Here is a 13,704-nt window from a genome sequence, read left to right as displayed (position 1 = left end):
GCTGAACTGACTTTATACTCGTATTTTAAATGATTGACTGTGAAATGGTCTTTGACCAACAGTTGATATTGAAAAATGTTTAGGATGAAATTATAAATCTGCCTAAAATTTAAAAAGACTGCCCCACTCTTTATAAACTAAGCGTTATAGTTAAATTCTAATGGATATTTACAGTAGTTTTGTTTGGATATGTGCATTATTTATTGTTTATGCGAATTTAATTATTAAACTAAAAGGAATTAATTATGGCAAAATGAAAACTTGATAATTTTTTTTTTATCTCCACCCGCATATGCCCCTATATACCCGTTGATGGGCATAATGTCACTTTAAATTTAAAGAAACTGATAAAGATGCCTAATATACACAAAAAGAAAGTTAAATCTGTATGCCCCATTTCTTAAGATACTACATTAGTAAAGAACTGTAACTGTTTTATTTTTTAATTCTTTATTACAACTTGAATTGCACTTCATTGCCAGGATAGAAATCTTAGCTCGTTTGACAGCAATGGTGAATTAGATTTTCAAATATTATACCAGTTATGATTGGAGTTAACATTCATGGTAGTTTGTGTAAAGATCAAAAGGAAATATGTTTTGAAATTATTCATAGATTAAATGCAGCTGTATAATATGTAACTAACTCAAAGTGTATCGATAATTTTAAAAGATTATTATCTTCTCAACAAATAGGCCTTTAACTTATATAGTCCTTTATGAAAATATTTTGAAACTGTCGAAACAAAAACAACAACAACAACCCCCAAAACAACACCAAAACAAAAGGGAACAAAATAAAATGTATGCCCATTATGAAAAAAAAACACCCCCAACATTTCAGCATCTTAGCTTGATCATATGTTGACAATTGAAAACCCTTTGACTTGGACTTGATCCACTGAAGGATCGGACGATTTGCTATTTTGCTAGTTATATAAATTATATTATTTTTGGACAAAATATGTTTAATATAACACGTTCAAACTTCATCACTATAAAATCGTGTGGTATATGTGATATATTCGTTGAATTCCGGGGACTGATTAGTCTCATGTTTATAATAAGTTGTATTAACACATGACTAATCTATTACATTCTCTATACCGATAGTTTAGGAAATGTTTTAAAGTTATTATGCAATACGTTATTTAATCTTACAACTTTGTGTTTTGTAAACAATATAGATACACACTTTTTACATATAGTACATATTTACAATAGAATATTAAAGAGAACATACCAGAAGTGCCCATGACTAAACAACATGCTTTTATCGTATCCCTTCAAGTCCGGATAGACCTTCACCTTGGACAGCTCTTTCCTTTTTCTATCTACGTGAGCACTCAGGATTGCAGAGTTATTGTTAAATCAGCAATCTTGCCAAAATATCACATTTGAATTAAATCGTATTTCTTTCAAGAAGTAAATCAATTGTTATCCTTTAAATGGAAATAAACTTAAGGCCACAATGGCCAATATTTTATGTCGGTTTTTAAACACTTTTGATCCTATTCTGTGATCCAGTTAGTTTCACATCACCATAGAAAAATCAAGCATATCTTTCCTTCTTTAGATGAATCCGTTAGAAGATAGAATGTTATTGAAATAGTTATTTATTTCAGGAGGCTGCACGTGGTATTAATACCATTTATGTGTTATGATTTTCCAATACAAACTTACACAGGAGCAAAATTTCGTCTTACTCAAAAGCAAACCGTAGACACAAAAGTGCGAAACTTCTTATTTTTTTCTGATGAAAAAAAAGCATCTACAATGAACTGTTCGTTCACAGAACTAGCGTCCCAGTTAAAAAATCCCACAGGTTGTTCCAGAGAATACAAAAAACACGTTCAGGCCTGGAGAAAAACCTGTATTATTCAATGTATACCATTTTCACAGGGCAAACGTAGAAAAACAACATTCTTTTCACTTAGTTTAGTGCTACAAACCCCGTTGGACTAAATGCTTTAAGAATGGTTTTAGCAGGCATACAGTGTAACAGTAGAAGATCGATTTCCACACGGTTTATTTGCCATTGAATGCTGTCACTGTCACGGGGAATCGTTTTCTTTCCAAATTTTCTGGAGAGATTTAGAAATATCTGAGTGTTAACTGACGTGAATTGAATCAAGACCATTGAAGAAAATGAAAATATCCACCAGAGCGGGATAGTCTTTAGATTATTCGTTCGAATGAAATATTTGAGAGAAATAAGAGAAATAGAGAAATTGTTTTGTAATAAAATAACTGCTTGACTTCACGTCGTTTTGTGAGACGCAGGAAAACTGTATAATTATTAACATTTAAAGTTAAGTTGTTCACAAAAAGTCTATCAACGTTTGTGAAATCATAAACAAAGCTGATCGTTAACTTTCGTCTATAAAAAGATAGGAGAAAATAAACTGTTCAATGGTATAAATATCCATGATAATATCTATGCTAGAAAATGACAACAACAATATACATGTATATGAATTGTTTGGTTTGTGGATGAATGTCATATTCTTGTTTCTATGGTCCTGTTGTATTAGTTAAATCTTCATACCTCTATGTATAAAGATGAAAAGCCAGAAACTAATAGACTAGCCAGATATTGTGTGTGAAATTCTTGAATTTTATTGCATTTAGATTTGGTATTTCAATCAAGTCTTTAAATATTGCTCGCTAATTGAATAAAAGTGTTGTTTTTCAACTAAGAAGACTCTGTTTTTCATAACTTTGTTAATAATTAAAGAATAATATCTCCTGAGAAAAATATGGTGTTTTCATGTTTCTAAATTAATATACTTTTTAATGTATAAAATGAAACAAGCAAACCACGAAATTAATCAATACCATTTGTTACAATACAAAAATCTACCTTAAAACAACATATAGTTAACAGCCGGCTGTATATTAACTATATTTTCAAAATATCAATTTCTGATGCCTTCGGCCATATCGTATCCAGAGACACATTGTTCGGATGCTCAATTGACAAAGGAACAAAGATGACCTGGGGCCTTTGAAATATCTGTAATTGTTTTGCCCGAATGTTACCACTGCTACACTTTTTCTTTACAGACTTGAACGAATTGATAACTTGAAGACATGCATTTTTGTATTGTTACGCAATTTTTGAATGAGAATAATTTGCCAAAACCATTTACTTGTTTCGAGTTTTTAAAAATTACTGAGCTAATCATTTATGCATAAAGTAGATACAAACCGATAATGTCCGTGTCGTAACAACATTGCTTTTTGCTTTATCTTCTAAAATAACTCCAACAGCAATTACAATTTTCATACAAATCTATCGTGCCAAATGCACTTAACAAAAATAGTTAATATAAGTAGTTCAAATTGAGTTAAAGTATATAGCAACATCGACGTATTCTAAAAAAATATGACAATGATGTGTATTTTATGGATGGAGTAATATCAAATATTTCTTTACAAAATTGGCTGGTGAAACATACTCTTTGACATTCATAGCTCTGATGTGAGTGGACAAAAATAATCAAAATCGTTAAAGAACAGATTTGTTATTCAATGTATCCTCTATTACTTCGTATGCTATTCCAATACAAATAGCTAGAATTTGCACAGCTTGCCTTCAATATCAGATTATCTCAGTTTGTCTTTTCTGTTCAACGTCAACTGTATAATACTATTTCTTAATCAATTATTTTCTTTGAAAATAAAAACAGATTAAAAACAGATATAACGTATAATATTAAACTGATGTTTAAATATAATATTTTGAATGCTGAGAGTTAATTGAAAAAACATGTTACTCAGCTACACGACCTATTTTGAGTGCAAACACACATATGAAATGTATCATATTCACTTTAGCGACTTTATTATTATTGTTATAAATATGTTACGTAACACATTGCTTCGCATTATAAATGATGTCTTTTATCAGGCCTTTTCCATCTTAGCTCCGTGATTTCAAAAGATGTCATTCAATATAAAACACCATCTTGTATGAATCAGTAATAAAATGTCAGAGTTAAATCAATACGGACACTCTTAAAACATATTGCTATAGGCACTGATAACAGTTTGTCTGAAAAAATTCAAGAGCAATTCATAATTAACCGGCGACAATTGAATTATGTCAATTGATGTGAAAAAAGCTGCAGCACCAGCATCAACAATAACAAAAGTTGATTGCAACTCTTTCCACATAATGATTTAATGATATAAACTATTTCCTTGCTTTTTAATAAAACAGCATATTAAAATGTCAACCGGAGCTGACAACAAATGTTTTGTAAATGTGAATTCCAACTTTAAAGAAATACAAAAATCAAAAGATAATACAAAGAAAGCTGTGCTGCATGCTTTTCGTATAATTTTATAATTATTGATTATACATAATTGTATTTAACTAACAAGCAAAATGCAATTTACTCATTGACGAAATATATAAGTTTGGAAAAAATGTGTACAATTGATTAAATGTGCGTGCGTTCATTCAATGCCATCCATACTTTTTGATCTTTGTTTTTATATTTTACGTGTTGGGTGTAACAGAATAATTGCATTTAAAACACGCCATTTCAAACTGATCAATAAGTGGAAACATCTTCTGTAAGGTTTAATTATATTGCAACGATTTTGGCATTGAACCATTGCAATACTAATGATAAAAGCGGATTATTGTTGGTGATCTGAATGAAACATTGCATCTTATTGAAAGACAAGCAGATATTGAAAATTGTGCGTAAAACAACGATATGCAAATAATCTGGATCTGTTCTATGATATATTGTTTTTGTAACAACTGAGTAGTCAGCCAACCAAGTCATTAAAGGAAAAAAACAACAACAAAAAAACCCCACAAAATAATACAGAATGTTAGGTATTTGAACCAATAATTAAATACAAATAAAACACTGTTTACATAATGTATAAAAATAATAAAACAAAATGTTTGAATTTTGATGTAAAAACTATTTTTCTACAATATTTTGTAGTAAGCTCTTAGGTTATAGAAACACTCTCAAATCGAATTCGTTTCTGCAACCAAGTATTTAGCAAAGACTGTATAGTTTCTTGCTTGAGCAAAGGCTTGCCCTTAACTGGGTTTAAACCAAAGTGATAGTCAACCAACGCGTTTACCTCTTGAAGCTTGTGTCTATTAACAAGATAACTGTTGATAGAAGTGTTTTTGAAGATAAGTTTGAATTTGCTTTGCATCTCACAACCAAAACCACAGATTTTAATTTTTCTTCCATGAAACAAAAAATTGATTATTTCATGTGTGTAGAATAACGAAAAATACTGGAAGCAAACATATACAATTAATCTGTATTATTCGCTTCATGAGTAAAAGAAAATATTGAAAAAAGGCTTTCATGGCTATTTTTGGCGAGTGTAACCAGGCTTAATTTTTTGTGACAAATCATTATAACAATCTTTATATCTGTTATAACAATATTGGTAGTAAAACCTCTTGACGATAGGACTTTCATGCTAATTTATTGACAAAAACCATGCGTACGTGACTTTATGAAGAAAGTTCGAATTGAAAAAGAGCATCATCTATTATGAAAATCTCTGGGAAAAGTTTGAATTTTTCCTGTTAGTGGCAGATGATTAATTATTATTATTTTATTTTTCTCACAATTTGATTTTTCTTCTTGACATGCTACTTGAGTAACGGCTGTTGTTTTTTCTGGACAAAAACATATTGTAATGAAAGACACCTTTATCAGTGGTTTAAAGCAGAAGAGTATTAATACATAAACCCCTTTTTTTAAGAATATGCATGAATGTATACACGTATTTTTCCCCTTTTACATAGTAACTCACTTATTTGTGATCACATGTGAAAAAAAAAACAAAACAAAAAAACAGAAACCACAAATCCCAAGAGAGAGACCTTTTCAAGATTTTGTTTCTAGATGACATTAAAATATTATTTGAGAAAGCAAACTATTATATTCATGAGACAAAAATCTTCTAAACGATAATTTAATGGGGCAAACATTGAATTTTGATACTTTTAAACTCAAATAGAAATTATCTTTGGATTTACAGGTTTCTATTACTACTTCTGTAACTACACTAAATATCTTAACAAAACTCGTGCATCTATCTATCTTGACAAAATTGTTAAAAACTTTAATTATAGGGCGAATTTCATATTATGAATGAACTGCATAGCGAACAGTACCGGCCATGATCAAGCGACAAAGGAACATCTATGAAAAGATCCAAAAGCTGTTGACGTTATGTTTCTTATTCTTAAACGTGTGCGTGAGAAAGCTTCCCTTTGGGATAAGCGTTTAATCATTCCAAGAATCGGTTATTGTACGAAGCTGGTCTGCAGATCAAATATCAAGTATTTCTTCTCATATTTACACTCTGTTATTTGATAGGAAATCAGAGAAAAAACAAACTATTACTGTTAGTTAATATCACATTTTTCTAAAATTAGAACTTATTACGACGTAGGGCCATATTCCTCGGGTAGACAACTCAACGTTGGTTTCTGTAGGTCCGTTGTGCCCTTTAGAAAGATGTGGACCCGAGCCAAGAGTGAGTTGAAATGCAGCTGCTTATGATATATTTAGATGGAAACAATAACAACGCTTGATAACTGAATTAGTCTTGATTGATGAATTATATATTGTTTATGTCAGTTCAATCTTTTACCAGGACAAATGAAGTAACTTAAATCTAGCGCGATTTAGTTTTCAAAAACATTTATACAACTTTATTTCATATAGACGGATTTTCTTTTAGTAAATCTATATAATTATATAGACATAGTTCAAAAGACTGCCACAAACTGATTAAAATTTAAATTCATGTGGAACTGATGCTGTACTGCTTAATGGTCTTTCTGCAATGAAATCTATATTTAACTGTAAAGAAATGAGCGAAACAGAGAAGTTATCGGGAGAAAAATTAGATCCGCTTGAAACTATACTGTTTGTCATACTAGACGCCTTCTATAATATCAGTAAAACTCCAATCAAATCAAGTAAAAGATCGGAAAAAGAAGTGAAAATTACAAACATATTCATTCAAGCATAAAAGCTGTCGTAGTGGAAATAGTTTTAATGTCATTTAGAAAAAAAGAACAACAGCAATGAAATGCACTGCAAATACAATATAATATATTTATTCTGATTTCATAATAAGGATATGAAACTAGGTCTCGAAGGATTTTCTTAACCAAACATCAGAATTCAAACGCTTGGTTTGATAAAGTCGATTTCTTCGACGTGCCTTGTTTGTTTGATTAAATCTCAATTAGATAAAACGGGAATTCGATTATATTTCGCAACATTTGAATATTTCTATCTTTGATTGTTTGTTCATGTTTTATATCAATCTTGACTGTCATATCTATACCATAAATCTTACTTCACGAATGCTATTATAGAAAAAAACTACTAAGCTTAATGCTGTGATCTTTCTACCTTCCTTATCTAGTATAGGTAATTAACCTGTATAGTCTTTTCGTATCGGAAAGTTATCGTTTCTTTCAACTTGTTTAGCGATATTTTATTTCTTACTTTTGCTAAGGCATTTTAAACACTGTTTGTGCGTCAATAACTAATTTAAAATCACCTCCATCTATCATGGAAGAATGATATTATATAAGGAAAATGGAAACAGCGATATGTGAGAGGGTTTTAAAATTATCAGTTCTGAGAAATATTTAGTGCAATTCAAAAACATAAAGTACATGCATAGTTTAAGATGTCATGGAAAAAAGAAACGTTCTTTACATTATCATTACCATTCGTTATATCAAAGATTTTGATTTGTTTGAAGTTACAACTGAAAATAATTGAAGACTCTTGTCAGAGAAAAAGGCAATTTTCAAACATCAAAATTAGCTGACAAATTCAGAACAGCTCTTTTGAAATACTATATCGATCAAACCAAGGAATCTATAATTTATCAAATAGTGTGTCATATTTGTAACAATAAGATGAGATATGTGTCTGTCATTTGATTTTCTCATAATTGCTAATAACATACTTAAGGAATTGTTGGAAGCGACAGATTTCTGTTAAAAAGGTTAGAGAAATATTCTAACAACTTTGCTCTTTTTACGATCAATGCTTTCATTCGATCGTTCAATAAAAGATAAATGCTACACTAAAATCGTGATTAAAAGAGAAAATGATTTTAAAAAACTGTTCGTATTAAAATAACACATTTTAGTGAAATTATATCCATAAGATTTTATAATACATATTCTTGCTAGAAAGTATACTGTGGTACAACAAGACAGAGAGTACGGAATTTCTATGAATATTTCATTATCAAAAATAGGTCAATTGTTTTAATAACCCTTCATGCAAAACGGCCTTCAGTTGTTTTACCTTAATTTCTTTAAACATATTTATATAATAGATTCAAGCAAAAATAAAAACAAGAAAAGCATTGATGCAAAGCATCAAAGGGCGTCCAAGCAGTAGGTGCAGACGAACTAGTAGATATATGATGACAAGATATTCTTATAAACTTTTCAATGGTTCATTGGGTTTTACCAGAATTGTATATCACTTATGAATGAACGGACGAAAGAAATTGTTCATTATTTATAACTTTGATTGGCATGCTAGAACTTGTTATTTCTTTATGATCGTGGTTATTAATAGCAACGGATATACATGTATACAATCATTTATAATCCATATGTGTAACGCATGATCAACACCATACTTGTGTAATTGTCCCTTATTATGTTATCGCTATTAGCGAGGACCCCCTCTTAAGGTATCTGTTTACAATATGACACTTGTTATATTACCATGTTGATCATGTTGAGCATAATTGTTTATTATACAATAATTGAAATATCTATTTTAATAAAAAAAATGCAGATTTTATGAATATTGTTTTCTTTTCTTTTTTTTGTGTTTTATGCGCTATTTTAATACTGAGTTTTTACGTTTACTACTATTTTAAGAATTCAATTGTCATATTGACCGACGATTATAAGTCAAAACTTAACTGGAAAAAGTCAGTAAATCATGGTTAATCTTTCAATATATAATATTGTTTATTCTTAAACCATATACATGTACATTTGTATTTTTCTTTTAAATTATCATTTTTTAAATTATCAATCAATTGAATAATTCATAAAATCTGATTTGTAACTTTGAATAATTCCTCGGCATCTTTACTAAACACGAATAACAAATTAAATAAAATGTTTCAAAGTTGATAGTGTCATATTAATACCATAAAAACGTACATTTTTTCTCAATTATTGTACATATTTATTGTTTTTATCTCATAAAGATAAAATAAAACATGCGATTTGTGTTGTTGGTTTTTTTTCGAATTGTATGTTTATGTATAATAATAATCAATAAATTTGAGAGTTGATCTGTGTTTATTAATTATTGTAACCAAACTAAGTGACAAACATTCATTTTGAAAAAAAGCTTATTTATCTGTAAAATATTTGTTCTGTTCTGTAACGATATCAAACATCTACTCCAAAACCGGGAGAGACCGGACAATAAACGTGTGGTACTATTCGCCGGTCACTAGTAAATCCCGGGAGAGACCGGGAATTACCGATAGGAGTACATCCCTCTATAAATAGATTTTCGGAATATTTAGGTCATCACCTCATCATTCTATTAACAGCTTTCGGAATAACATACCATAATAACCCACTGGTACTACAAAATGATAAACAAAAATACCCCGAAGAGCGCGATTTATTGACGGAAAAGGTTATTCATTTGTAAATGTTTGCATTGCGAAATTCTCCAGTTCGCCATTCATTGAACATATCGCGACTAATAAATAATCAAGCACCCTCATACCGATCGGAATGATCGGCTTTTATTATGAACAACTATAAAAGGCTCGAGAAGTTGCTGTCGCCCTTTCACAAAATCTGATTTCATTCCATAAAGGGGCGCCGCGCTTCGGCGCGGACGCCAATCATTTCATAATATAAAAATATTGACAAATCAACGTACCAGTAATGTCCATGACTCCATAACATCTTTGTTCCGTAAATCCTAAATATATTGACTTATAAGAAATGGCTACTTGCAATATTAAAACCCAATTGTCAGATATATACTTTAAATATTTTACCAATACAAGTTTTTTTTTAAAAGTGTAATCACAACTGGTCCCAAAAACGTAGAAATTAGTACCTATACCATCAGACATTTCTGATGACGTCATTTCTGAACTTAAAATAGATATCTGAATATACATTTGACACTGTCTTATTTTTACAGAGACTTCACCTTAAACAAGAAAAAGTTCACACGGCATTTACTGTGAAATTACTATTTCAAGAATATCTATTAAAGGAAACCAGAAAAAAACGACTTTAACAAAATGTGCTTTGATTTCATAATTGCCTGATTTATTCTTGGCAAAGAAAACATAACCTTAGTACCTTTGTCAAGTATGATCTTTACAAACAACATTAGATTGAATGTTTATTCAATCAATTAATATCTAGGTATGTTTACATATTCGCAGCTTTCTACTTCAGGAACATTTACAAGAAAAAAAACAAACCAACAACAAGAACAACAAAACAAACAAAAAAAAACACAGAAGAAACAAAACAAAAACAACAACAACAAAAAATACTGATACTTATTAACATGTATCATTTATGTTGTCATGTTCTTTTTCTGGTATGGTCATGTTACTCATCAAAACTCATCGTATGTCATAACCGTTTAGGGTCACACGTCATAACCGTTAAGGGTCACGGCCAAATGTTCATATCAAAGAACGAAAACACATAGATAATGAATTGGGCTAATGAGTAAACGTGGTGTTTATATGAACTAAATATTAAAAAATATTTGATGTCCAGTGACAATATACTTTCAATATAGAAAAATGCAAACACGTTAAGAGGCCTTAATTGTCTGCTTACAGTGTAAAACTCAATTTGTTCCTAAGAAGTAAATGTTGCAGAACGATCGAAAGATTTCTGACAGGGATTTCTTAGAAAAACAATCACTCAAATTGCACAGTGGGTTTATATTAAATATTTATATTTACAACAGTTGGGAGCTGTGTGTTAGCCGGTTTAATATTTCTGTACTTTATTTGACGTTGTTGGCATATAAGATTGAACTAAACGAAATAAGGACATCACATGGTTCCTGCTTACAATAAAACCATGGATAAAACAAACCTTCAATGTTTAATGACTGCATCAAGGTAAATATTTCACCTGCACAAAATGCTTTATCAAAAGCGTCATGAAAATGTTTAGAACAATATTAATATCATGCACTGTTGGCACTCCTCCTTTACATCAGCTTCAATCTTATCCAATCAATGATAAAAAACCTGACAAAGACAGAATGTTCTCCAGATTTTAAATAATACAGTAGGAAATTTCTTTACACGAGTCAGCAAGTCCTACTTTAAGGGTATAAAGCTATACTTTTGAACTATTTTTATAAAATATAAATTTTATCAACAGTTCTATTATATTAGTTCCATAATCGATTGTCAAAAGACTTGTTATATAGAATGCGGTTAACAAACACACATTAACTGACGAAATGTCAGACATCTGGCCAAATACATTGATTGTTTTATATTTTGACACTTGTTTAGGAAATAAAAATGAGAGGAATTGTGTCATTTCTTTTAAAATTACAACTTCGTAGCATGTAAATTATACTTCACATTCGCATAACAATGACATTTCAAATAAAAAATACCAAAAAATATAATACATTTATAGTAACAAAATAATAAATTGTGTTTCAAGACTCTAGGAAAATCATCAATATTGTTAATAATTAAAATACAGTATTCTTACATTTGTACTTGTTAATTTAATAAAATGATAAAAATATCCCTTTATTTAGAAAGTTTTATAAATTTAACGAACTCTTACATATATGGTCAAAATATTTGTTTTACCTATAATAAATTATGTCTTGATCTTAACATGTATAGAAATATCTTGCTATCGCAATGATTCAAGGGTAACTTTCTAAATAAAGACATTTAAAAGATGCACAAACTCGTCGCTTGTTAGGATATCGAGCACATTCTAAAAGAAAATGTATATAAATCAAAACATAGACAAACATTTCATCTAATATAACAACTTTACTCAGCTCGTTGACGCTGATTCAATATAAGATTGCTTTTGAAGTATTAAACGTTGTCAAGGAAATCTAAATGGTATCTCTGACATTGCCTGTTTCATCTCTGATAAAAAATGGACAAAGCAAACAGCCTTCTAATTATCTAGATATAAAATACGTGTACATATAGAGAGAATATTCCCTGATACGGATATATTTTTAGAAAGTATAGAATATATCAAAGATTGTCAAACAGTAGTTGAAAGGCTGTCAATTATCAACATTATATGAGGATGCAGAAAAAAGATATTTGCTATGCTTTAACTACTAATGTAAAATATCGATTAAGATTAAATCATTTAAGCAGAAACATATGAAATGGCAAGGTGAGTTGATTGTTTGTTTGATTGGGTGTCCGCCATTTTAACACAAATCCGTAACTCTATTCGTATTGTGTGCATTGCATTTTTTTAAATTTCGAAACATCATGTATGACAGTACGACGTAATGACAGGATCATTTATTTTAAATTAAAGTAACAACTGAACAAATTATCATCAAATCAAGGAACGATATATCCCGACTCTTATCTTTTATTTGAATAACAATAGATTTAACCACAAACATTGGCGTGTGCTTTGTTTGATTTTAACTATGTTGTGGTGAAATTCTAATTTTAACCACTTATCTGACTTAGAGTTAGATAGGGTATGAATCAATGCATTATCTTAATCCTAATAAAAAGCGATACACTCGTGAACTCTTTTATAATTATAATAATCGTAGTTTGTTAAAAAAAAGAGTTTGGACACATTTATCCCAGGTATAATTCAGGTTTATGTATGTAATTAGATGATAACAATAATAATAATTTAATGTCAATGAACATTAATATATTTGGCAACATATAAATGTTTTTTATAGGTTGCAATGAGGTCAGCCATGAATCAAGTTAATTTTAGTTGCATTCTTAAAAATGAACAATACTAAAACCATTGGTGTAACTCTCATGGAAACATCAGAAATCGACTTTTAACTGACTGTTGTAAGGTGAATTTACTTAGACATAAATAAAGGTAAACGGTGCATTTGATGTCTATATGTATAACATCTGTTTGGTGTATGCTAGCAAGGTGATTAGTTTTGTTCTTTAAGTAGTTGTGTTGGCAAAACTGAACTCAATATGACATGAAACATGTTTGTCTTCAATCATATGACAATCTGTAAATGGAAATTTCATAAAAATTAATGATAAAAACGAGTAATTATGTAGCTTTATTGGTACAATTTTATAGCAATAGGATAAACAGTCATGTAAAATACACTTAATTTATAGCTTTGATCATTGAGGTTTTATAAATTAAAGGCAGATATGAACTATTGAGTCAACATCTGAACATTTGCTAAATCTTTGTTATTTAAATACATTTATGTAAAAATTGAACACAGCACCTGCATAAATCGTTATATTTTAATTAACTTCCAGATACTATCATTACAATGTTAAAAAGCCATATGCCAAAAATATTTTAGAAAGTTGATTATAACTTTGCAATGAAAATTTCGTCAATAACATGTTATCACACTGATACAACATTGTAATGTGATTTTTAGATAGCAGCACACAACAACAA

The 13,704-nt window shown here is 29.7% G+C and overlaps 1 protein-coding gene across 6 annotated transcripts in view; it reads right to left on the bottom strand.

Annotated features, from left to right (window-relative positions):
- The window catches only part of LOC132724139 (innexin unc-9-like), a 160,423-nt gene that overhangs the window by 67,602 nt on the left and 79,117 nt on the right, over positions 1-13,704 (bottom strand). Inside the window, exon 1 of one of the 6 annotated variants that reach the window (XM_060708956.1) lies at positions 1,243-1,567. The exons of the other annotated variants lie outside the window; for them this stretch is intronic. Within the exon in view, the coding sequence (XP_060564939.1) occupies positions 1,243-1,268 (26 nt within the window). The 5' untranslated portion in view covers positions 1,269-1,567. Of the gene's footprint in view, positions 1-1,242; positions 1,568-13,704 lie in introns of those variants that run through there. 6 annotated transcript variants of the gene reach the window in all.

The sequence above is a fragment of the Ruditapes philippinarum genome, unplaced genomic scaffold, assembly GCF_026571515.1.
Source record: "Ruditapes philippinarum isolate M1 unplaced genomic scaffold, ASM2657151v2 ctg674_1_1_1_1, whole genome shotgun sequence".
NCBI lineage: Eukaryota > Metazoa > Mollusca > Bivalvia > Venerida > Veneridae > Ruditapes > Ruditapes philippinarum.
Note: the sequence above shows the minus strand (reverse complement) of the source record. Positions and strands in the feature narration are given on the sequence as shown.